The sequence below is a fragment of the Crotalus tigris genome, unplaced genomic scaffold, assembly GCF_016545835.1.
Source record: "Crotalus tigris isolate CLP2741 ecotype Arizona unplaced genomic scaffold, ASM1654583v1 scf7180000017601.7605149639:7615979, whole genome shotgun sequence".
Classification (NCBI taxonomy): Eukaryota; Metazoa; Chordata; class Lepidosauria; order Squamata; family Viperidae; genus Crotalus; species Crotalus tigris.
Window position 1 is genome coordinate 6,053,308 of NW_024096505.1, and position 27,461 is coordinate 6,080,768.

Below are 27,461 nucleotides of genomic sequence, written 5' to 3' on the forward strand. Positions count from 1 at the left end.
CAAATCACTACTAATGACTCTTGTTCCATTTGATCAAAATGTGCATTATAATATTCTGTTAAGTGGCTGGTAAATAAAATGAAGTTATACAGCTTTATTTGACCAAGCGGAATACAACAACAATAGCATCATACATCCTCATCCAATTATCGCTGAATTATTTGTTTACTACAAATGTGTTAAATCAACATCAGGTATTGTGTGTGAAATTAATTACAATTTCCTGTTTCTTTTACGAAAACATGCATTGTTCTTATACAATCATTTTCATAAGACATTCTGATAGAGAAATAATGGATAACATTATCTAGCAAAGTTGTTGGATTTTGCTTTGATTCAAAAATTATTGAATGTTTGGGTCCAATACTTATCTAGTAGTTGTAGGCTTAAAAACTACATAGTTTTAAATAAGCATAAATGAACTTTTCCAAAACTATGGGAACTGCATCGTACTACAAAACTGTAAACTACCATATTTATATTGAAGAGAAAGCTAAAATATTAAAGCAAATTACAGATACTTTCAGACTCACATTAGATGTTTAGTAATTTAAGAAATGATGGCGTGACTGAGATCAATAATATACATAACTAAATGAATTAAATATATTTGCAGGTACAAAAGAAAAGCCTGAAGGTGTCTGTACAGTTTTTACAATGAGATGCTGATGTATTTACAAAAGCAGAACGAAATATCTGTTATACAGAATAGAAATGTTTGAAATGTTAAAAACAATAGTTTAGTTATGTGAGGCACTCCTGAAGTTAGTGGTGTTTGCCAAGAGCTCCTTTGGTACTAGTCCCAATGCTTGGAGAGCCACAGTGGCTGCTGTGGCTTTAGCATGCTTCTTGTTTGGGCTGACAAAACTAGGTTTATGTTCAACTCCATTGACCATCACCTATGAGGGAATAAAGAAAGGAAGAGAATAATTTCAAAGCTGAATATAGTTTTCCCTTTTTTTTAAAAAAAAAAGGGGGGAGGGGAAACAGCACCCTATTCTTTACAATAGTCAGATGTCATCTACAAATGATTGGCATATTTCGGGAGAAAAGAGAATGCCAATATATTTTTGAGCGAAGCTTAAGGATTGGCTACACAAATTAGATAATAGTTCTGAAGCAATAAGCATGCTTTCATTGGGTTAAATCCAAGAGTTTTCTCTGGCAGAATGACTTCATTTGAGGAAGTCTTCAATCAGGAAGGAAACGTCGGACCAAAACCTTTCTATTTAGATGGCGAAATTTGACCTATCTGATGTCTCTATGTATACTTTTTTCATTTTATTCTAGTTTGAAAAATTAAAGGGAAGATAAGGTGCCCAGGATTATTTCTTGCTTGCTGAGGTAACTTTGGATAATTGTTCTATATTATGATTACTTACTTCCTATACCCAGTAAATGGTAAATCAAAGAAATAATACTTTCAAATTGGGGAGCTTAGAAAGGGCCCACTGAATTCTAACATCACAAAAGTAGAGAACCATCCATGGGACAGGACCCCTTAATGTATTTTACCTTTCAAGATTACAGATGCGGACTACACATAATATTCTAACTAGCTTTCACAGAATTAGGAATCAAGTCAACATTTTTATGTTATGATAATTACAACTTACCTTAAACAGGAAATGTTTGCGATATTCAGGACGATTATCATTCACCAGTACAAATACAGGTGGAGACCATCTTCTTTTATTACAGACTTCCAGCAAAGCTGATACTGGATGTTTGCCTTAACAAGAAAAAACATTTTAAAAAGATCTTCCAGGTACATTGTAATTAGAACTGAAACGCAAGGAAGACTGCTGTATTTTTATGCAAACCAATATCTATTATTCCAAATCTTACCTGAAAGATCTTTCCCTGTACTAAAAGGCCCATGTCTCTTTTGTGTTTTCTCTCCCACAGCAACTAAGCCTTGGAAAACAAAAAAAGAATTATATAGATTTGTTGTGTGTGCTCATTTCTTTCCTAATGCATTTGGTATTTAGTAACATTTTTATATTGGGATCACACCTTTTAAACCAACAAGTGTAAATGGAGAAACTACTAACGCTTGCAAAAAAAAAATGCCATTTCCAATCGTCACTCACAGCAGTTTAACCAATAAACTCATATCATCATAATACAATATCTTACCATTTTTTCTCATATGCAAGTAATTTTAATCTCCATTAAACTTGTGATTCATTAAGAATTATCCATAGTGCATTCTTACATGACTGTAGCTTAAGAAATTCCTTTTCAGGCATCTACCTTCATTCATCTGGTTAACCTCTAAAGCACAATAGTAGACTGTAGGGTTCCATTTATTACATTCAAAATATGAAGAACATGTACACCATTACTGTGATTTATAATAAAGGCATCACAAAAATTATTTCTTGAAATATTTAAAAATGTTAACAAAAAATGACTGGTATATTTAATGTATCTTCTGCTTCCAAAACTCTTATGTTCAAAATACTGTTTGTGTATATATGTATAGTCAAAAGATATCTGAATATCTTTAGTATTTTAGGTTTTTAATAAAATATGACAAAACAAAACAAAAAAACCCTAAACTTTAAAATTAACAGTTATGAAATTACAGTGGTACTTTGCTACTCGTTATTAATTGTATCCGGGAGGCAGGATGAGCACCAAAAATGAGTACCAAACAAATATTTCCCATAAGGAATAATGTAGAGTCACAAGGGAATCAACAGTGATAAGTTCTAACTTGTGCGTTGAATACCAAACAAACAATGACTTGCAAAGCAAAGCTTTCATGTCAAAATGTGTTGAGTACCAAATTTGATTGGTAAAGTATCACATACTTTATGAATAAGAGATCATAACATACCACATCACTTATAAAGCCTACACAGTTCAGGGCCAGTTAAAAGTTGGGCTTCCTATCTTCAATTGTCTCTGCTTTCTCCGCTAGAAGCAGCAAAATTGCATGTTCCAAGTCCCATCTATTCTTGCAGGATCTAAAAGTTGTACTTTGTGGCTGAGCATATCCTGTGGAATAACACACTCTTGGAATCCAAATCACCCCAATTCTGTTGGCCTTGTGCATAAGAATCAATGACCTGAATATTCCCATTAGCATTTGGGCCAGGAGGTTAAGCAGGGCGCATTGATTGTTCTGCTTAAAGCAGAATGCTTTTTTTTTTTTTCATTCTAGGCATGTGTTGTAAAGTCATAAAACTAGGATAGTATTTTTTGTGAAAATTTTACAACATTTCTGGAAATTTTAGGTTTCTGGTCATAGCAATAGCATTTAAGACTTATATACTGTTTCATAGTGCTTTACAGCCCTCTCTAAGCAGTTTACAGAGTCAGCATATTGCCCCCAACAATCTGGGTCCTCATTTTACCAATCTCAGAAGGATGGAAGGCTGAGTCAACCTTGAGCCAATGAAGATCGAACTGCTGGCAGTTGGCAGAATTACCCTGCAGTACTGCATTCTAACCATTGTGCCACCACGGCTCATACACACAAATGCAGCAGTGTATCTTCGAGCAGGCAAGAATCCCTGGTCTCACATACCAATGGTGTTGTAGGCACCACCTACATGCCCTTTTTATGGCTTGTCATGAATACACTCTCAAACTGAGTTAGCCAATCTATCTAGTTCATGCTTCCTGAACAGAGATTGTAAAGTTCTCGCACCTCAATATAAGATTTGGGGACAGGAGAGACAGGAATTTTTTTTTTTTTCTGTGTGCTCCCCAGGCATATCTTTATCCCTGGAAATTTGGATGGCATCCTCCCAGATGAGTTAGGAAACAATCAAGACATAATTATTTCAAAGAGCAACTGACTGTTCATATTAGAATTGTAGATTGGACACTCACCTTTCCGATCCGTTTTAAAATCAACTAAAATAGGCTCCTTGTTTCCTTCTTTGTTTTTTCCCAAGCCCTCTCCTTCTCTCCATCCCATCTTTCTCATGAGTTGGGCTCCCATTCCTCCACTAACAGGGGCAGCTCTGAGAAACTGATCCTACCCAAGCGGGAAAAAAAGGGGAAAAAAAATACCTTTATTTAACACACTTTTTTTAAAAAATGTAGACCTTTCTAATATTTTCAGCAATGAATTCTTTTACTTCAACTTTTTTTTCAGTTACAATTCAAATCAGATTTCAAAGTATATGCATATCCTTTTGCATTCATCTAGAAAACTTCAATGGATTGTTTCAAATTAAAAGTATAATTAAAACAAGCAAAAACTTATTTGTATAGATATACTACTTACTGAGTAAAACAGTCCTTTACCAATTACATTTTCAGAAACAATCTGGACCTTTGAAAACCAATTCCCTCACAAAACTCCTCATGCATGATAGAAGCATCTTTAAAAGAAAAAAGCTTAGCCATACAGTTCAACAGTAGCACGGGACAAATGTTTTGAAAACCATAAAATCATATTATTAGTGAGAGTATATCAACTCTGCTAAAATGCTTTCAGCTTTATAGTTCTTTAAAAACTCCTTAAACGTTTACGTACCTAGGCCTCGATGGCTGCAGTGTTGTGAATAGTAGGGCTGGCATTGACCGTGGCAAGAAGGCAGCTACAAGGCAGATTTGGCCCTGAAACAAGTTTCCATATAGAGGGGTGAAAGTTCACAGGCTATTCTGTGAACTATCATCTCTCTTTCTGCCCCACCCAAGGACCCAACACAACAAACTGCTTGTGTAGATGTATGGATATATATACACACACAAACATATAAGTACACACATATACTTATGTGTCTGTGTGTGTAGTATTAGCACATCATTTTTAAAACTTAACATACCAAACTCTATATAGAAACCCCTCTGCTTTCAGTCTACATTTCAATGACTGAAAATATGCACTGAAAGCGAACTGAGTGTACAGTCAGTAGGTTTGTCCTTCAGCACAGAAAATTATGACATATGCACACACACACACACTGCAGTACTGATATCTGTATCCCTGTTAAAAAAGCAAACTGTAGTGTATTCCAATGACATATGTAACATGAGTTCCTCAAGTATCAAATCAGTCCATATAATACAATTAAATACATGTCTGTATTCCATGCAAATGAACTTTACTTTGGAAAAGGGTTCTTATGTAAGAAAGGGCTAAAAATGAGGCAGACATTACCTCTCACAGAAAGAAACAGTTTGACTGGTGCAAGCCATGCAGTTTGTGTACACAGAAACATGTTAGCTGATGCCAGTTACCAACTGCTTCGAGTTGATACACCTCTAGAATGGCTTTTACTTACTTCCATTTTCATCCTCCCCTCTCCTTTCCACGAACCTCTCATTAGAAAAGGGCAACCATGCAGAGTATGATACAAACCCCAGTCAATGTCACCCAGGGCTCCGACTCCTCTTTTGTACCTGCTTTGCAATGATAGAATGTTCATCAACAATGTCTGTTTCATCACCAATGTGTATCCAGTTCACAAAAATGCCAGGGACCTCTTGTTCAAGGAAGGTCTTTGAGGTTGCAACAATTTATCAGGCTCTGTCCTAATTATTGGGGGCAAAATAAAAAGAAGCCCTTTTCTTTGAAACACAGGTGAGCACAATCCTAAGTAATCTTTTTCTACAAAGGTGAGATATAACTTGGAGGGTTTTTTTTTTTTTTGGGAAAAAAAAACAACAACTGAAGTACAGTACATTTTTGAAGTACTGTTTTCTAATTGCTCAACAAGTTGATTATAACACTATGTTCACAGGTTATCCAGTTGTAGAATTCAATGACAGAACTCAAAGGGAAATATATGTGCCAAAGTCCAGTGGAAAAAGAACAAGTTTTTGTCTAATGTCCTAAAATCCTTTTTATCCGTAAATAAATAATGGAATCAATGCTTACTTAGGTACTGAAGTTTATGGTTTCTAAGGGGAATCTTAATATTTCTTTTGTTGTTCTTGGATTGCACATTACAACTCCTTGTCAAGCACTCCAGGCTTTTTTAATTCATGAGTTATGGATTACCCCCATAAGCCTTTATATCCCTGCAAATTATATCTAATAGTAGTTTATGTCAAATACAAAACACTCCGATTCATCTACATGAGAAAATTATACGAGCTATTTCCAACCTCACACCCTGCAGATACTTTAAACAAGTCCTATCTATTCCAGCCTGTAGATATCTTGCTCGGGAAACCACTTGGCTAGTAAAAACTGGCTAAAATAAAATGCCTGTTAAGTATATACATGTAATACTCTGATATTTTATTTGCAATGCTAAACAAGCACTATCCGAAAGTTGAACAAGTACTTGAAATAACATTACATTGTGACCATGTTATTTCACAATATGGAGGAACTAAATCTACAATACTATTAATATATTTTCCAGTACAAAGGTACAATAAATCAAGATTGGTTATTATTGAAATACACAACTATAAAGTCAACAAATAATATGGGAAACACGTAAAAGTTTTTAAAATTTGAATTATTTGTTTTGCTCTGACCCTATATTGCTTCTATGGCAATTGGTCATTTGTGATTCTTTAAATCACCCTATATTAAACAAGTCTTAGTGAAGTAGTAAAATTCTTGTCACTAGCTAGGGCAAGCCATTTCTTCTTCCTATTGTAAAAAAAGGCTGACAGGTCTAGTTTACAGGACAAGCAAATGAAATCTAATAAAAGCACCTAGCAGTAAGAACGCCTGATAAAGGAAGTATTCAACACCACTGTAATGGGGGGAAAAAATGATATTCAGACTGGTGCAGGGATAGTTAGGAACGAAAGAGGTAAGAAATCACAATTTACCAGATTCATTCAATGCCAAGAAAAGCCCACACAAATGGGAACGCCAAGACCCAATCCTGGGTGCAAGGGTGAATACCTATAAGAAAAACACAGAACGGACTACAGTGAGCAGACCATGTCTGCCACTGACTATTTCTGCAAACTTTGTAATTACTTAGAAATGAAACTTTACTTAAACCAATGTTAAGTATTTAAATATTATTGTACCAAATCCATATTTCTCACATACAGTAAACAACATTTCTTATGGCCAAATGTAAGAGACAGTGGTCTTCATGATTTTTACTTCGAAATGGACACAAACATGATTGGGGGATCGGGAGAGTAAAGTTGCCAGAGTGCCTTTATACCTATCGCTATGAAGTAATAGCAATATGCTAAATAATAAGGAGCAATATAAAATGAAGGAAAAAGTAATATGGACATTGCAGCTAAATTGGGTATGACAAAAACTCGCATGCTGAAACTGCTATGTGTGTTTGTGTGTGCAGAGTATTTTATTTTATTTGAAATGCAGAATATCAAGGCTACTAAGATGATAAAGGACCAGAATAATATAGAAAAAAGAATTGCAAATGGAGCTGAAATTCTAATTTCCAATTACTGGAACTATATCTAGCTCATTCTTGTATCTGAATTCAGGACATACAATCCATTTTTTCTAATCTGCATTCTGTAGCTACAGTGTCCACAACATCAGGAATCTACCATTGAAAAATGCTTCCAGAGTGCTAAAAGGCAGATCACGTGCTTCTAAAAATGTTTCTATAGAAATAAGAAGCCTTGCTCCGAAGCATATTATCAACAGAAATCAGATCATTACTTCCATGACAGAACACATTAACCCTTAGATGAAATCACTAATTATAGTCCTGTGTGCTTTTAAGTTGCAGGTAAAATAAAGTGCATTTTATTATTATATTGATTTAATATAGTGGTATTTAATATAGTGGTATGGGTTTAAAGCTCCTAGGAAGGTCCAAAATCAGCAGTATTCCAACTTTTGCAAATCTGAGAAGTCTATATATATCGATCCTGTTCTTAAGTGCCCCCTCCCCAATTGTTTTGTATTACACACATGCTTACTTTGTTGGAGGATCTTGCATTGCTTTCAGGAGAGAGTAATATTGGCAGGTACTGATTTCTGAAGTAAGGGAAGATTATTGTTATATCATACCATTATGAAGTACTATGCTTTCTCCTATACATTTTTCACCTGGGAATTCCTGGTCGGCTTTCCTGTTCATTGCAGCAATCGTGTAAGATCAGCGCTGTCAGTCCCTCCAGATGAAATCTAGGTCCTGAAGGGGGACAGAGTACTGGGACAGGGGAAGCTTCAGAAGAGCACAGCATTCAGAATATCCAAGGAACTCAACTTCCAAAATACTTGCTTTATTCAACTTCAGCACTCAACCTAGTAATAATTCCTTAAAACACCAAGCACTACCAATTCTCCTAGATCTATCATGCTTATCCCATTTGCCTTCACAAGAACAGCCTATCATTTTCTTGGTTGGTGGGAAAGTACAGGAAAAAAGTAAACTGTTAAAACTTTTTGTATTCTGACTTTTCTCTTTAGAGTAGGAAATAACTGACAATGTGCATTTGGTTACCATTATAAACTAAAAGACTATTTTTGATAGTAATATATGTGGCACTGTCTGAAAATCAAGCGAGATTTCGTTTAATACGTTATTAAGGCTGGGCTCCTAAACACTCTTACTTATTGAGTAAATCTGAAAAATATTGTGGAACACGGACTCCTATTTGAGATACTAATCTCTGCTGGACAATCAATATTGTTTTCTTTCAATTTTGGCCTAATATTTAATACCCTCTTCAAAAAATCACCATATATGTGATTCAAAAAGCAAATAAATACAGTAAGCCTAAAAAGAAATGTGTTGCACATGTACTGTGAAGAATTTAATATTTTTGTATTTGTGAACTGATTACATCATTGATGATAATGCAAACAGACTAAAGTTGTTCTTTCTTTAAAAATATCAAAAACCCTAATACCCAAACATTTTATATTACATTGCTTAAAATTCAAGCAAATAAAAACACAAATTGCTTTTTTAAAAGTGGCTTGCTTGCTACAACATAAAGCACATTAACAAACATAACCTTTGGTGTATCTTTCTCTTATTTTTCAGTGATAGTTAAATTTCAATGTAAGTTTTTTAAAAAGCTTGATACAGTATAGACTTAACATTTCATTTCTTAAAAAATCACCAATAATTCACCAGAGTCAACTGACAGATCCAATGACTGTTCTTTTAAGAAAATGGTGGATATTTATTATGTGTAATAATGTGAATTAATTTGTTTTTCATATGATTTCACTTGCAAAGAAATTAACAGCCCAATCATATGCAACATTCAAGTCCTATTGAGCGTAAATGGTCTTATTTGCAAGAAAGAATGCTTATCATGGCAACTGAATTTAAATGCTATAAGAAAGACTTTTCATTCAGGAATTCTGTATGCATATAGGCTATTATATATAGATTTGTATAGATTTTTCCATCTTTCTTATTTCGTTCAAACTTTACTCAAGAAACCAACATTTTCTGGGAATATAATCAAAAACTCTAATATGAAGAGTATTTAGGGATATTACGCACTCAACAAAATCTAAAAATTACTGCTTCAAGGTGCTTTTGGTTTACCTATTCATTGGAAAAATCATCATTTTTACAAGGAGACAGCTCCGATAACATAGAGTAATTTTTTATATACATAGCCCTCTAAATTTGGGTGAATATGTGGAGACATACAATACCAGACAGTTAAAAAGCTCAACGGTCTAATCTCACAAATCTCCGAGAAATCTTCTACCCAACTATCCTCACATCAAAGGTGATAGAAATCACACAATGCAAACTACATCAATTCAAGAGCTTCATCTCCATATATTTGTACATTCAACAAACACTTTTTATAAAAAAAATTACCAGCAACATGCTAACTACTCTATATTCCAGGCCTCCAATAACTATTCTACTCAAGTAGTGAATAATTGCCTGAGACTTGTAGGAGGTGAAGGAAAAAAGCAATATTGTATGTGATTCCTCTAACAAACTATATTATAAAGAGAGAAATTTGTAATCTAAAGCATATAATATAAAGATTATTATAGATATAAGAGACCTGAACAAAATGCTTGAGTTAAGAACATTAATAGACAATTTCTCCTATATTAGAATCCTAAAAAACAGAAGCAGTACCAGCTACATATATGTACACTACATACATTAATTTCAAAGCTTCAACCCTCTGTGAAGAATGGCTATGAGCAGTCCTCAGCCAGTCAACAATTTGAAATAGCTAATTAAGTAGTTACAAAATTGTCATTGCTTAAAAAAAAAGATATGCCCCTAGATGTGTCACTCAGGCATCTTGTGAAAAGTTAAAAACAAGGAAAAAAAGTTATTGCAAAAATCTTCTGGGACATCCTGATTCAAGATTTCTCCATTTTTTTTCAGATTTCATTAAAATTAGCACGTACTAAAATTAGATACTCTGCCAATTATATTACAGAAAGGATGGCTTTTTTGTGAACTGTACATCGGTGCTGAATACCAAGCATATAATGGGAGCTTCAGTGAACTGCTTGTTAAAATGGCTGCTGTATGTTAATAATTACCAACAATTCTCCAGTTTTATTTCATAGAGAAAACCCTTTCATGAGGAAATATTTACATATAGTGTATTTACATTATTTCCCATATACTTTAATTACAAAACTGTAAAAGTATATAATACATTTTATCAACAAAACACAAATATAAAACTCTAGTTACTGTATCCAAATGCACTGATTCAACCACAATGCGTTTGAAAACAAGCAGGCTCCAACTAATAGGGCTTTGAAAAAAGCCAATCAGAATTAGACAATCATAAAATTAATTGATAGATCTGTGAGCATGACGAATATATAAAGAAGACTGTAAAAATGTACTTGCCAAGTGTACAATCCCACTATGTAAAGGGTCTTTTAAACTTTCCAAAACTGTAAATTCTCAAACTATAGTTCCTACAAACTTAAAGCGCCTTTATGATTTCAGCTATAGAAACAGCAGATATAACATAGGCTCTGTGAGGGGGTCAGGATCAGTCTTATAAAAACTCAACTGTGAAAACTATCCAAACAGCCTTTATTTTCATTGTCTTTGCATTATTTCTGAGCAACAAATAAATGCAAATAAATGTGTGTTAGCTCTGCCACTGCCCTATTAATATGCGCAATCATATTCTGCAGACAAAGAAAAAAAACCCCTCTCCTCAATTTGCAAAGACTACCTGTCTACTTTCATCAACTTGTCTCCTACTGATGTCCCCATCAAGTATGGGCCATTGTTCTTAGGATTTAATAATGATAATGATAATAACTTCTTAACGTTGCCTTTGCAGACTAGAAAATTCTAGAATATTCTCCTAAGAGCCAAGAATACTATTGGTTCAGGCCAGAGTTAGGCAAACTTCTAATTCTCCCCTTTCAAAGATGTACACAACAGAAACAAGCAAGTGAATTTTTACAGCCATATTGACCATTAAGTGAGTTCCTATCCAAATTGTACTGAAATCAGCATCAAGACTTAAACTAATAGAAAAGCCCATAGAATTGGAACCACATTTCAGGACAATTTCAGCACAAAATAACAGTAACCTTAGGAGAGAAATTAAAACAGTTATTTTTAAACAGGTGAGCACATATCAGTCTCCCAGTTTCTAAAGTCCGGGTATCAAAGCAGTGTAAATACAGAATGCAAAACACTTCGTGACAGAACACAAAAATAAACGTTTTTAATTTATTTTTCTGCATATATTTTAGGATGTTACTAATGTCCTAAGAGCATCAGTATCACTTCTTCCAGTGATTTCAAAGGAATTTAAACTGTGACATTTGGACTCATCTGTCTGAATATCATCTACCTTTTTAACCCAGGCTTGGGGACCGCTGTTGGATAACTGTTCAGAAGTCAAGACCTGTGCTCCAGTAGTGCCCGTAAAATGGCCTGGTATAGAATTCAGCTCAGCCCAGGCATCAATCTGCAATTACAAAGGAGCATAATAATTCATTAAAACATTTCCAAACATTAAGTATATATCAACGTAACTTCCTTGTAGTGCCTCTAGCTACAGTGAGGGAACAAAGCATTTGATCCTCTGCTGATTTTGTACATTTGCCACTGACAAAGAAATGATCAGTCTATAATTTTAATGGTAGGTTTATTTTAACAGCGAGAGAGAATAACAAAAAAAATCCAGAAAAACGCATTTCAAAAAAGTTATAAATTGATCTGCATTTTAATGAGTGAAATAAGTATTTGATCCCCTATCAATCAGCATGATTTCTGGCTCGTTGAAACTTGATAGACCCTTAATGGAGGAGGGAAAAATGGAGTGAAATTTTAAAATGTATAAAGGTAGTGGACTGTATGAATCTTGCTGCAAAGAATGAATAGAATGAAGTGAAATTGGCTGCATATCAATCTGCATCTTATCACTTCATTAATCAGAAGTTAAAGTTTGGTGTATCAGGAGAAACATAAAAGTTGAATGCAGTGGGAATATGTTAATTAAGAAGTTTGTATAGTAAAAAAGATATAGGGTTAAGAATGAATGGCATGTGCATATGGATTTAATTCACAACTGATTGAACAGTATAAAAGAGATATAGGTGATTTGGTCATGTAGAAATAATGTATAAGAAATAACAAATCAGTGAGAAAGAATTGGGAAGGAGGAGGAGATCAAGGAAATTGGATTCAGTAAGATCCTCAAAAAAGTGAGAAGTTTAAAGACAAAAGCAATTATTTATATGGTGAAAGAAAAGAGAGTTTGCAAAAACTGAAAGAGAAAAAGGTGTAGATATAAATTAGATTTCATTTCTTTTCAATTTTGCTTACTACCGTATATGCTGGCGTACAAGGCGACCCGGCATATAAGACGACCCCCGTCTTTGTCGCTGAGCTGCATTCCTAGAACGTCGTCTTATACGCCGGAAACTACCAGTATTTCCGGCGTATAAGACAACTCGGCGTATAAGATGACCCCCGTCTTTGGCGCCGATTTTAGCGCTTGCGGAAGTCGCCTTATACGCCGGCATATAAAGTAATTTTTTTTCTCGTGTTTTGCTTATCACATCCTAAGGAAACAATTCAATGTCTGTGTGTATGGGAACACATAAAGAACATAGCTTTAAAAAAACTTAAAAGTCTGAAATTAATACTGCCAGAAATATGTAAAACTGATAAGATTTTACATTCCTCAGTTTTTTATAACATTTTCAAGATAAAATTGGGAGATAGAAAGAAGCTATAACTTGCCCGTTCTTGTGCACGATTTAACAAGCACATTGCCTCCAGATCAAATGTATTTTCTGTAAGTCTCTTTTGGGCTATCGTCCGTTCAGTCAATGCTGATGAGATGTCCACAGGCTAAAAAAATAGTAAAAATATTATCTTTTCCCTATGGAAATTTCCCTTCGGTAAATATTCTCCCACAGAGAAATACAAACTTTTGTCTAATTATAAGCCAATAGGACACTTTTAGTACATGTTCAGAACATGTAAACACAGAATAACAGAGACAACAAAGCAGTGTGGGGCTATGAAATGCAACTTGTGCACCAGTTCCGCCTTTTGCTGGTTTGTGAATCCCTGTACTCAGTCACTCAGGCTCTGCTATCTTACATCTGGCATTACATGGTGCTATCCTTGAAGGGTATTTGAAAACTACAACTGGCACAGAATGCAGACAGTTCTTGGGGCCACTAGGGTGGCCCCAGTTACACCGCTGTTCTGCAAGCGGCACGGTTGCCAGTTTGCTTCAATTCAAGGTGTTGGTTATTACCTTTAAAGCCCTTTTTGACATGGGTCCAGGTTACCTAAGGAACCACCTCACCCCAATGGGATTGGTCTACCCCAACCATACTGGCAGAAAGGACATGATTCCATTGATCAAGGAATTCTGACTGACGAAGTCGAGAAAACCTTTTCTGCCATGGCTCCTGCCCTCTGGAACATTGTGCCCCCCAAGATGATCTTGCCCCCCATCATTTTGGCCTTCTGAACGGGCTTGGTGGCCTGGCTCTGCCAACTGGCCTGATGCCTCGATGAGGGTGTCATACTGGAAGTGGTTAACTCCACCTTCATCCCATGCGTATCTTGCTCCCTTGTCAGGTTTCTCAATTTTAAGCCAATTTTAATATTAATATAATGTTAATGTGTTATCTTGTAGCATTTACTTGGTTGCAAGCCATTTAGAATTGCCTATTGGTGAGATGGGCATGGATAGCACCACTAGTAACAGCTGCCTTAAGTGCAATTCCAAAATATCTAGAGTGCTATTTGAAAACCATCAGCATCGACAAAATAACCATCAGTAAATTGCAATAGGCAACTTTACTTTGAACACCTTTTATCCTGCAACAATACCTTTAAATCAGGGGTGTCAAACTCGCAATGTCACGTGATGTGTCACGATTTCCCCCCCCCCCATTGCCGGCAATGGGGTGGGCACGGTTTCGCCATGATGCATCCAGCCTACAGGCCAGCAGTTTGATACCCCTGCTTTAAACCATCAAACATCTGCTTATGTCAGGTCCTGGATAAAAATACCAACTCCAGTGTAAATATCTGACTGTGCAATCAGCCATATAAATGATCAACATAATATACATAGCTTATTTTAATTATCAAATTATATGCATTGGGATGGTTGCTTTTTCTTACTTATAAAAGCATACATTTTCTAAAACTAAGTTTATATTCCAACTTTCCTCTAGAATTTGTATCACTAAAATAATTAGTTTGACAACTTGACTGGAGCAGGCAAACAGTCTAAAATCAGCATATCGTTCTATACTTAACTGAGAATTATTCAGCTTGCACACTAGATTATAATCTAATGTCTATACCAGTGTTTCCCAAACTTGACAATTTTAAGGCATGAGGACTTCAACTCCCAGAATTCCACAGCCAGCAACGCTGGCTGTGGAATTCTGGGAGTTGAAGTCCACATGCCTTAAAATTGTCAAGTTTGGGAAACACTGGTCTATACAGTTAATGAAAAGATGGATAGTCAGTATCTCCAGTCTCTTTCAACTTTTTACCTCCAAGCTGGCTGGATTGGGAAACACATCATCCTTGTTCTCATCCTTGTTCTTCTCAACTGGAACCCATTCCCCATATGCACTATCTGCTTCTTTTTTCCTGTGTTGAGATCCTGAAGAAACTGGAAACTCTTTTGTCAGAGTTACCTGATTTTTTGGAGGTGTTGGTTTTATTGTAGGAGTCTTTGGGAGGTGGGCGAGAAAGAAAATAATAAACAGATTTACAATTATAAGCACTCATATATTATAAGTAAATTCCTAGCACTGCATTGGCAAAACATGCACAACAAACTGAATGAGTAACAAACCATGTTTCCAACTTTGAAGTTTTACAATCCAGATAATTTTAATCACATTTTTATCATTTACTACTATCACAACTAATATGTATAATGTGTCATTCCAAACACATTATACAAAGCAAAATAAAACTGTTTTTTTTTTGAAAAAATAAATGTTTCAAAAGTAGGGGGGAAAGCAATGAAATAAATGGTGATATCTGAATTCATTCTCCATCAACTTTGTGAACAATCTCTGATGCACTAACCCATTAAAAGCAAAAACTGCCTCTTTTCTCTTTAAACTATCTCATGAGAAGAATTCTACTCAAGGTAAATCCATATAACATGAATTCATTATTATAGGGAGAAGGTTGTCTCCAAGTATTTGCCATCCAGGTTATGAAAACAGACATCATAGGCAAAAGCACAATTGTTTTGATCCATTCTAAAGATTTACAGCAATGATGTTGACACTGTTAATATAGGATATTATTGCTTTGACAAAATATACAGAACTGTCTGGTATTTTTAGAGTTAATTCAGATGACAGAGAAAGGGAGATTTATAAGGAAAGCCCGGGAAAAGGAACGGAAGTGAATCTTTGCCCTCTGGGCTAATTGGAAGATGTGACTTATGACTGCAAAATAAGGGAGGGGTTTAGCAAGAAAAGTTAGAGGCAAGCAAGAGAAATTCAGATTCTGGCATCCATCCATGAAGTGCCGTCAATCTGTTACACTGTTAATAAAGGCATTTAGGGTAAACAATGCCTGGAAGTTCTTTGAAGTGTTTCATTAGTCGGAACCATGACAAATAGTTAAGTAATGATGGTAGGTCATACTGTAATGCATATTAATTATGCTATTTATTTTTAGCTATTTTATTTTTTATAAAAAATTCATTTTTCTTTTCTTTTTGATTTCAATTTGTATTACCTTTTACTATTGCTGAAATCTCCAATAAAAAGCATTTTAAAAGATTTTGAAATGATGCTAAGAAGGTATTAAACAGTTTCTCTAGGTTTCCATCAAGGTATTTTAAATTGAGTTGGCTCTGCTCACCATCATGAAAACCTTCTAATAAATCATAAAATGAAATGCAATCTCATACGTGCAGTTTTAATTTTTATAACAGAACTTCCCTTAATCCAAGTCCAAATCTCCAAAACAATTTTTGAGGAGTCTGGGACTCCTGAGTAGTAGAAATCATGTGTCTTTCCCATTCTGCTAAACACTGTTCCATAAATTATATGAAACAAATCCAATGTTCACTACTGTTTCAACAGTGTAAATATATTACTGTGTGTTGTCTAAATATTCAGTTACCTGAAGGGAGGAATGTAATCTCTATCTTTTCACCACTTATAACTTATACATATTTTGCTTTTTCAAATGTTGGTGAAATCTACTTCAAAACCCAGAATATGCCTAAATGCTAGTGATAGCCTATTTCAAGTATTGTGAACATTAGTATTTCTCTGCAATTAATAATAAAACATTATATTGTGTATTCCTTGTCAGTTAAATATTTTGTAAAAGTACTTAAATGAAACAAAATGCAGCTACAAGGATTTTACAATACGTACACTTAAATTGAAAAAAATAGGCTTGGGCTCATTCAGCTTAAAGGGATGATTGATAAAAGGATGTTCCTCCTCTTCTTCATCAGAAACATGAGGCTTATTTACAATGACATCATCTTCCTGGCTTTGGGCAATCTTCTTGCATTTCTGAAAATAAAGTTAACATTATATAGTATACAATGAAACAAGTATGATTAAAGGGTTGGGGAGGTAAGTGTATATAATGGCATTTCCTAAAATATGACAATGATAACAGTTAAAAACTTTTTTAAAAAATCAAAGAACAGACTTGGAACAAACATCCACTAAAATATAACCAAATTGTACCTGGCTAGAAAGTGGGAAATCATAAATTCTAGTCTACCTTAGGCACAAAGCCAGTTGGGTGACCTCATCCCCTCAACTCTAGGAAGAAGGCAATGGTGAGCCACTTGTGAAATCTTGTCAAGAAAACTTCATGATCTAGACCAGTGGTGGCGAACTTATGGCTTGGGTACCAGAGGTGGCACTCGGAACCCTCTCTGTGTGGGCACACGTGCCATTGCCCCAGCTTTGCCTCCCCCTGCGACCCCTCACCAGCAGCCCTTCTGGAGGAGTCGCCCCTGAGCATGGCCCACGCAGAGCAGTGCAACCAAGGACATGGCAGCCAGGCAGCGTAGACAAGACTCTGCCCTCACGCCCCATCGCGCAGTTGAGGCTGTGGGGCGCGGGCAGAGGGCATGGCCATGGCACTGCTGGGCTGCCTGGGCGATCTGCAGCAAGCCCTGGACGCGGTGAGTGGCCCTGCGGGCAGGCAGGGTAGAGGCAGAGCAGGGGGTGGAGCGGGGGGCAGGGCCAGTTTTTGGGCACTCAGTTTCTAAAAGGTTCACCATCACTGATCTAGATAGTCGCCAAAAATCAACATCAAAGGCACACCCAGACATATATACAAATTATTTAAAAGAAAATCCAGATTCGGTTCAAGTTGCACTTATTTTTGTCCTTATACGAGATCTAATGTTTTTCAAACAGGGTATTTTTTTTATTTTGAAAACTAAATATAGCATGAATTGTTTTCATTAAATCAGTGGTAAGACAGGATGCAAAACAATTTCAAATTCACGATGCTCTGTTCCATTTCAGTTTTGGAGATGCCTGAGTAAACGAGTATTTTATATTTAAAATAACTGATTTGCACCTAAAGGCGCTTTCAGATTTGATACTTTGGCACTCCTCTAGCTAGTTTTCCTACATCGGTTTCATTTTTCCTCTTACCTCAGTCAGTTCTAATATTGTTTCTTTTGCTGATTTTTGAGTAACTTTCTCTTCCTTCTTTTCTGGAGTTATAACTGGCATCAGACTTGGTGGGAGTGGAACACCAGCCTTAGCACACATTGCTGCTGCATTTGCCTTGGCTATTTCAAGTAATTGTGCCTTATCTACAAGGAAAATGAAATTATTTATTTATATTGTGTCAGTCTCATGGTGTCTACTTACAGAATTCGAGTGCAGGTTTATAACTTGGACAATCATATACCTCTTTCCAAATATCTGCTCTAGCATTCTCATTCACTCAAGGCCAGTTAAGTTTGAGTAATCAGTTAAAGTAGAACAAGAGGCAGTATAAGTTTTCGATAGCGATATTAGGCAAGATGAGAAAATAACAGGTATAAAAATTAAAAAGGAAGTTTATAAATTGAGAGCATTTGCTGATGACTTGGTTATATTTTTGCAAGACCCTCAAAAAAGTATTCAAAATGGACAGTAATTTACAACACACACACACACACACACACACACACACACACACACGTATGTGTATGTAGGTAGGTAGGTAGGTAGGTAGGTGGATACTTTCTTTTGAGAGCAGGCAACAGAATTTCATTTTTAATGTGTGTCAGTGTGCCCACAGTAAAAAATGACAATAAAGGTTATCTTATCTCTAAAATAATATAGAATATTTGATGAGGAAATTAAGTGAGTTTGGGGTTTTAGCAGGTTTTAAAATAAATAAACAGAAAACAACAATGCTTATTAAGAATATGACTCCCAGGATTGTGACCTATTGACTAAAAAATCTGATTTTTAAGGTTAAGAAAGTAAAATACCTGAGGTTTATATTGGCAAATACAAACGCAGAACTGTTTCAAAATAACTATGTGCCTCTTTGGAATGATGTAAAAAATGAGTTACTGAGATGGGATAAATTGCAATTATCATTAATGGTAAAATTTCTGTAATTAAGATGAATATTTTACCAAAGATGCCTTTTCTTTTTCAGACACTGCCAATACTTGCAACTGATACTCCATTTAAACAATGGCAATGGATATTTCCAAGTTTATATGGCAAGGGAAAAAAACCAAGAATTAGATACAAATTACTGCAAGATGCTAAGGAAGGAGGTGGTTTGGGTTTATCAGATTTGAAATTTCAAAAGGTAACTGGATTTTGTTTTTCCTTGAAGATGTTTCACTTTTCATTCAAGAATCTTCTGAAGGGTGGGGAATAGCTTTGAATGCATTCATGATGTGAAATGAATATATGAATGCCAAAATAATCAAGATAGTTTTATCTAGCAAGAAGTAATGTTTGCTTACCCAAGTCAGTGAGACGTTTTGGTGATCTGCTTGAAGATCTAGATCGTCGATGATCAGGTGACTTACTAGCACTTCTTCTTCTTCCTGTAGACCTCAGACGGACAGGTGTTCGGCTTCTGGACCGTAACCTGAGAGATATTCTATAACTGTCTCTTGAATCAGATCTTCTTCTTCTCCTGTCAGTTGATCTTGATCGATTTCTCCGAGATCGTCTTTGTCTTTTCCTTGACAAAGATCGCTGTCTTGATACCGATCTTGACCTAGTCCTCCTCCAACGTCTTGAACATGATTGTGAACGAGTTCGAGAGCGTGACTGTGATCGATGATTAGATTTAGATCTTGTTCTCTTCTGTGTTAATGATTGTGAACGATTTCTTCTAGACCTTGATACTGTTCTACGTCTACGAGACCTCGATTCTGAAGACTTGGAACCTTTACTTCTTGATCTTCTTGAGCGTTCTCTCTCTCCTGTTTTATCTATAGATTTAGACCTAGACCTAGATTTCTGCTGCTCAGGTGATTTTTCTCGATTATTCAAAGTTGCTTCCAAAGACTCAGTTCCATCTGTTTTCTCAAGGGACTTTGACTTTGATCTGTATTTAGAACGTTTTCCTCTTGATCCATCTACAGAATCTTTGTCTTTCCTTCTTTCAGAAGACTTTGATCTAGATTTTGATTTAGATTTTGGCCGATCTGATGATTTAGATCGTCTATGTCTAGAATTTAAGGTCGACTCCCCCTTTTCAACTGATTTTGTTCTGGACTTATGATCAGTAGATTTAGATCGCCTTCTTTTTGACTTTGCTGCTGTTTCTATGTGCTCAACAGATTTGGATCTAGATTTGTGATTATCAGAAGACCTAGAACGTCTCCTTTTTGTTCTAGCTGAAGTCTCTCTTTTATCAACAGATCTGGATCTAGATTTGCGATCAGAGGACACAGACCGCCTTCGTTTCGTCCTCACTGAAATCTCCCTTTTGTCAGCAGATTTGGACTTTGATCTGCGGTTATCAGAAGACCTGGATCGCCTTCGCCTTACCCTCACTGAACTCTCTCTTTTCTCAACTGATCTGGATCTTGACTTACGATTATCAGAGGATCTTGACCGCCTTCGCCTTCCTCTCCCTGAAATCTCCCGTCTGTCAACAGATCTAGACCTAGATTTGCGGGTTTCAGGGGTCCTTGATCTTCTCCCCCTTCTTCTCACTGAAGGTTCTCTCTTGTCATCAGGAGATCTTGACCTAGATTTGAGGTTATCAGAAGATCTAGATCGCCTTCGCCTTGTTCTTACTGAAGAGTCTCTTCTGTCAAAAGATTTAGATCTAGATCTGCAACGATCAGAAGACTGAGATCGCCTTCGCCTTGTTCTCACAGAGGTCTCTCTTTTGTCACTTGACCGTGATCTAGATTTATGATGGTCAGAAGATCTGGACCGCCTCCTCCTTGATCTTGTCAAAATCTCTCTTCTATCAACTGATCTTGATCTAGACCTGCGATTGTCAGAAGACCTGGATAATCTTCGTCTTCTCCTAGCTGATTCTTTTTCAACTGATCTCGATCTAGACTTGTGATTAGAAGATCTAGATCGTCTACGTCTTGATCTTATTGAAGTTTCTCTTCTATCAGGAGATTTAGATCTAGATTTAACACGATCAGAGGTCCGTGAACGTCTTCGTCTAGATCTTAATGAAGATTCTTTTTCTTTTTTATCAACAGATTTGGATCTAGACTTATGGCGTGAAGTAGAATGCTTCTTGGAACTGGAATCATTTTTGCTTCTAGAACGTGCTCTTCTAGATACTTGTCTAGAGGTAGAACGTGATCTAGACTTCTTTTTACGTTTCTTTGACTTGGAAGGAGATTTTGATCTGCTTTTTTTTGCTTTTTTTCCACTTTTACTTTTATCTTTACTTTTACTACTTATTTTTTCACTTTTTTTGTCTTTTAAATTACTCACTTCACTTTCCTTAAGTATGTCTGAAGAATTCAGAGAAGCATTTGAATCTTGATATTTTGAAGAGTCCTGAAGAGAAACTTCCAAGTTTTTATCCTTTACTATAACCTCAGATTCAACAGCTATTTCTGACTTTTTTGCCTCAATGCATTCTCCCATTTTGGTATCTTCTTTCTCTGCCACGTGCACATGCTTTACAGCTTCTCCTGAATCTTCCAGCACAATAGTTTCCAGTTGATTAACTTCTACATTGTCTTCTATTGCAATACAGAGAGGTTTTATAGTTGTTTGTTCCTTTGAAGAAGTCTGTACATCTAAGTCTTTTCTGTTTGCCACACCTACAGATTCTAAGGTTACTTCTGAATCTTTCATTTCCAAAGATAACTGTGGTATTTCTGCACTCTTATCTCGCGTTGGTATCACATCTTCTACAGTTGATTCCTGAGCTTTTGCTTTTGCCACAAATCCACTTTTTAAATTCTGTTCCGTATTCTTTGTACTTGAACATTCAGAAACGGATACAAAATCTTTAGCAGGTTCTAGAGATATTTCTAATATCTTTTGTTGTGGCAAACTTGAGTTTCTTTCCAAATTCTGAATGTCTAAAGGTAACACTGATTTTGAGAGTTTCTGAAAATCCATTTGCTCTTTCTCTTCTGATGTTTGTACATCAGCTTGGATATTTTTTATTTCAATGACAGACTTGCATACAGCAACTGCTTCAGAATCTTCCAGTTGTTTCATGTGTACAGATTCTGCAGCATTGTTACATTTCAATTCCACTATATCTATAAATCCTGAATTTGATTTATTAGTATCTGTAGAAATGTCAGGTGATTTCTTTATTAAATTGTCTAGTTCTACATTTGTATTTGTAGCCTGTATATCTGACATATTTACACTTTCCAGAAATATTTCAGAACATTTTTCAGTTGTTTCTGGAACTATAGTCAATATATTTGACCCTGTATCTGTTGCTTTTGCAAACTGAGTAGTCGTCTCTGAAATACCTATTATTTCTTTATATGGAAGACTTCCTTTTAAATTTTTGGCCACTGGGATGTCAAACTGGGAAGACTCTAAATCTTTTCTTTCCTGGTTACGTCTATATTTCAAAATTTGTTCCAGGTTTTCTATATTGCCTGAAGATAATATGTCTGAAATAGCTTTTGAAAGCTGGTCTTGTGTCACTTTTTCAGATTCTGAAGCAATTTTGAATGGATGTGTTCCTAGCCCATATTTGATTTCTGAAACAGATTCAAAATTTTTTACTCCCAAAATGTTTTCTGGTTGTATTTGTGTGTCAGAGTCAATGATTTCTAGTGGACAACTCTCTGCAGCTGTGTCAGTAGATTTGAAACCAGTTACTCCTAAATATGTTTGAGTAGTTTTGAGCTCTGGGATTTTTGATGTGTCAGTTACTTCCAATGTAGAAACAGATTCTGAAGATGTTAATTCTGGTTTCTTTAATTGCACTAAAGCAGCCATTGGATCTTTTATTTCTGATAGTCTTTCAACTTTAGACCCAGACTGTGAAGCATCAGCTGCATCCCTGGATTCTAATACATAAAGAGAATTAGTATATTTTTCTCTCTGAATACCTTTTAAATTCTTCATCTCTTGTGCATCTAAAATATTAGGGCTTTCTTTCAAATCCATCATAAATTCAGGCAGAGGTGTATCAAGCTTCTCTCTCTCTTGACCTGTGATAGTTTCAGAAACTCCAGAACGTTTTAATACTAATTCTGTCCCTGATTCTGAAGTTATTCCAGAAACACTTTCTTTGTCAGCAATTGACAGTCTATCTTCTATAATTTGTGCCCTTACAGCATGATTTGAAGACAAATATGGTTTTGATACATTTGCATCATTTTCATTAAATGGCTGGACAGATTCATCATTCATCTTTTCTTTACCCACAGACTCTACATTAATTGACTTCTGACTTGCTTCTACCTTCTTTACATTTGTTTTGTAATTATGTTCAAAACTTTCTTCTGATACATCTGTAGATTCCACTGATGCAAATAGAGATGTTAGAACACCTTGCTTTTCTATTACGTCCAATTCTTTAGACTTGGGAGGTATTTCTAAATCTTCAGTATCTATTACATATACAGATGCTGGAGGTGTTTTCAAATGTTCGTATGTCAATCCTTCACTTCTGAGTACTGTATTTGATTTTTGCAAATTTGATTCTGGAAGCATTTCATTTTTTCGGGGAGTTTCTGCTGTAAATATCATACTCTCTGATGATAGCACTGATTTACATCCCGGAATATATTCTTTAATTTCTACACCTGCTTGAAGCAAAGGTTCTGAATCAATGTTCAAGTCTTTTACATTTATCATTTTAGATTCTGAAGTTGTTTTTGAATCTTTCACTTGAATTTCATAAGATTTTGGGATGGTCTTTGAATTTGTTTTTGTCAAGTACGCAGTTTCTGGACCATATTCTGAAACTTTAGTTCCAGAATCAAAAGTTGGAACAATCAGATCTCTCTCTGACAAATGTAGAGATTCTGGTGCTTCCATTAATCCTGTTGTTTCTATTTGTTTTTCCAATTTCTTGTTCTCCTGAATATTAAATTCATCTGAATATAGAATCTCTGGGCTTGTTCTTGCACATTTAACACCTAAATCAGGCACAGAATCTAAACATTCTTTTCTAATTTGAGTCTTTGTGTGCTCTAATTGTTCTTGATTTTGTTCAAGAGATTCTGAAACTGATTCAAATTGTTTCACAGTACTGCCAACTGGAAAATCATCTTTTGACTCAACTAATACTAAATTCTTCAATTGTAAAAATTCCCTAGGATCAATTGCAGCTGCCAAAGATTTTCCAGGTTCTTTTAAGTCTTGTACTGCTGCTATTCCTTTAAATTCTTGATTATTTTTTTCAGAACTTATTACATCAATTTCATGCAATGATTTTGAAACGAATAATGGATCTTGACTCTTACCTAACAACTCACTTTCTTCTATTTTACTGGAGTTTGTTTCAATTACTTCTTTACTTCTTGCTATAAGTCCCAAATCCGTTGTATCTCCACTACTTTTCTTCTTTACAGTGGAATCAAAACATTTCTGTTCTATTTCTTGCACAAAATGAGATTCGGTTTCACTTTGTTTCCTATTGGAAGTACCTTCTAATGTTTCCGTGTATGTCACAGTTGGTAATGTAATTGATTTTGATGCAGCTTCCACATTTTTTACATGTTTGTGCAATGGTTTTAAGTTTTCTTGCAAATCATTTGCTTCAGTCACTGCTCCAGATTCTGTACTTTTAACGTATTTGATTTCCTTGGCACACGGTGGTTCAAAATTGTCAGTATTCGATTTATGCAATGATTTCAACACTGCTTCTGTATTTTTCAACTCTGTCATACCTTTAGTTTCTGTATAAAGTTCTAGACTATGTTCTGAATAGTTTGCAAATATCATCTGCAGAGATCCTGAACCAGCATCCACTTCTCTCTCTTCTCTCTCCTCTTCAGGCTCAAGACCAATTTTGAAATCTTTTTTTTGTGCCTCCATATCAGACTGTGAAGTTTCCTTCACTATTTTAATTTCTTCTATGCACTGTGAAGAGGAATTTTCTAAATTGTTTACAATCATCAAAGTTTCCGGAATATTTTTCAATTTCTCTTCATTCTTGTTTTCCTTATTTCTTAGAGCTACAGATTTTGAACTTTCCAAATTCTGTGTTTTCCCAACCTGTGTTTGTATTATTGTTTCTGCAACATTCACCTCTTTTAATTGTGAAGCATTTTCAGGAACTTTCACATTAAACAGTGCCAGAGAGTGTTGGATGATTTCAGAGTTTCCTCTATTTTCTATTACAGTTTCTAATGAGGTTTCCAAATAATTAATCTGTTCAGCCTTCTCAAATTCCTGGATGCACTCTAAATTCTTTGCTTTAAAAGATTCTGGAGCAGGTTTCCAATTTTCTGATTCTATTACACCAGCAGATTTTGCTTTTAAATATTTTTTGTCAATTTCCGTAAAACCAGTATTAACCTCTAAATTCGTTGTTTCCAACACTACAACTGAGAGATGTTCTTCTGAATCTACTCTAGTCATATTTTCTAATAGTGGTGCTCTTTGCAAATCTTTTGCATTTTTTTGGATTGGAAGATATCCTGCATTTTTTTCTGATTCACTCAGTCCTGTCATGAGAGTAGGAGTTTCTCTCAATTCTTTCATCTCTTTCGGAATCTCTGCACCAAGGCTTGCTCTATTATATTTTTGAACATCAAATTCTGAAATTTCTTGCTGAGGTTTCAGCTGAACTACCACAGCTAGTTCAGAATCTTTTTCAGGGGCTGCATGGACAGCTTCTGGAGCAGTTTCCAAATCTTTCCCTTCTGTTCCAAACTGTTGTGGTTTGTGCAAACCTTTCACTGTGATAGTTTTCTCAGACTCGTGAACTGAATCACCTTTTCTACCGGAATGCTTCGGACTTCTTTCTGAAGCTTTCACTTTTGCAGTATTTAAAAATTCTGAAGTTGCTTCAAAATCTTTTCCTACCACCATAGCTAAAAATCCCAAAGTTGTTACTGACTCTTTAGCTTCTGCATTTGATTCCAAAGGGAGGGTTGTTAATTTATAGCCAGCTGGTTCAAAGGATGTGGATACTGTTTCTTTCAAATTTTTCGAAGTCGCAGACTCTGTGACTGAATTTATACAGGTTACTTTCATTGCAGTAGATTCCAGCCTGGTTTCCAAATGTTCTGGCTCCCCTCTTACACAAAATGGACTGCTTTCAGGAATGTATTCTTGATCTGTTGCCTCCAATATTAACTTAGGTTGTTCTACTTCTTTTATATCTGATACTCCTTCTACAACTGTGCAAACAGTTTCACTTAAATATTTATCCTCTGGGCATATAGTTACAGTTACATTAGGATGGTAACTGTCATCTTCCAATTCTTTTTCATCTGTAATCTTGACTTCACTGACCTCCTGAATACTTATCAAAGTAGAATCTTCTTCAGATATATCCAGTTTGCTGGTATCTGAACTAAACATATTATTCAACATGGCTGAATTTAGATTTTCATATACAGTTTTTTCATTAATCAAAGGAGAAACGTCTTTCAAGATAGACCCAGACTGGGTATCTATATCATTTTCTGCATTTAAGAGAAAACCTGAATTTTCTAGATTTGAATGAGAAATAAGTTGCATATCTCCACATTCTTTTTGCTGAACATCTGTTTCTTTGGCATGTTTTTTATACTTTTCTTTTTTTTCCTTCTTTCGTTTTTTCTTTTTCTTTTTATCTTTGTGTTTCTTGTCCTTCTTAGACTTTTTCCTTGGAATTTCATCTTGCACATCTTCAGATAAGCCTCTTTTAATAGAACGTGAATTATTCCTTTCGATATCATCTCCATCCCCTTTAAAAAGATATTTTGGTTAAAATTTAAAACATAAAATGACAAAAACGGACATAAAGTTATATGAAAATCAAAGGCCAAATATTACAAATATTAAGCAGTTTTGCTATATTTGCTGGGATTGTCAGCTTATTTGAGTCAACAAGCAACTATTACTAATACTGATATATACCATGAATTCTCAAAGAGTTAAGGTCCTATACAGGTAGTCCTCAACATACGATCACAATTGAGCCCAAAATTTGTTGCTAAATGAATTTTTTCAGTGAATTTTGCCCCATTTTACAACTTTTCTTGCCACAGTTGTTAAGTGAATCATTGCAGTTGTTAAGTTACTAACAGGTTAAGTGAATCTGGCTTCCCCATTGACTTTGCTTATCAGAAGGTCGCAAATGTTGATCACATGACTCTAGAACACTGCAACCGTCATAAACCATAGTTGCCAAGTGGCTGAATTTTGACCTGACCATGAGGATGTTGCAACAGTCATAAATGTTAAAAAACATAAGTCACCTTTTTTCAGTGCTGTTGTAACTTCAAACAGTCACTAACTGAACTGTTGTAAATCAAGGACTACCTGTATTTATTGATTTCTTTATAGCAGATTCATTTATACCTTAGGTTAATTTAGGGGTTTATCTTCATTATAATGTGGGGGCATTTTTGTTCAATTTCTTTTTAATTTATATATTACTTAAATCATGTTCTTTCTAACATAAATTTTCATCATTTGGTAAACAGATTCCAATTTTAACATATATAGTTATGCAGCAATATATGTTAAA

At 35.3% G+C, this 27,461-nt stretch overlaps 1 protein-coding gene across 8 annotated transcripts in view; it reads right to left on the reverse strand.

Annotated features, from left to right (window-relative positions):
- Positions 1–79: 79 nt before the first annotated feature.
- SON (SON DNA and RNA binding protein) overlaps positions 80–27,461 on the reverse strand; it is a 31,509-nt gene continuing 4,127 nt past the window's right edge. Inside the window, exons 3-12 of one of the 8 annotated variants that reach the window (XM_039318862.1) lie at positions 19,324–26,676; positions 17,999–18,162; positions 16,748–16,891; positions 14,885–15,067; positions 13,098–13,208; positions 11,701–11,817; positions 3,847–3,994; positions 1,849–1,917; positions 1,617–1,732; positions 80–899 (exon numbers count right to left, since the gene is read on the reverse strand). In XM_039318862.1, the coding sequence (XP_039174796.1) occupies positions 741–899; positions 1,617–1,732; positions 1,849–1,917; positions 3,847–3,994; positions 11,701–11,817; positions 13,098–13,208; positions 14,885–15,067; positions 16,748–16,891; positions 17,999–18,162; positions 19,324–26,676 (8,564 nt within the window). In that variant the 3' untranslated portion in view covers positions 80–740. Of the gene's footprint in view, positions 900–1,616; positions 1,733–1,848; positions 1,918–3,846; positions 5,500–5,587; positions 8,061–11,700; positions 11,818–13,097; positions 13,209–14,884; positions 15,068–16,747; positions 16,892–17,998; positions 18,163–19,323; positions 26,677–27,461 lie in introns of those variants that run through there. The other 7 variants (XR_005553596.1, XR_005553600.1, XR_005553599.1 and 4 more) reach the window with 7 other exon arrangements.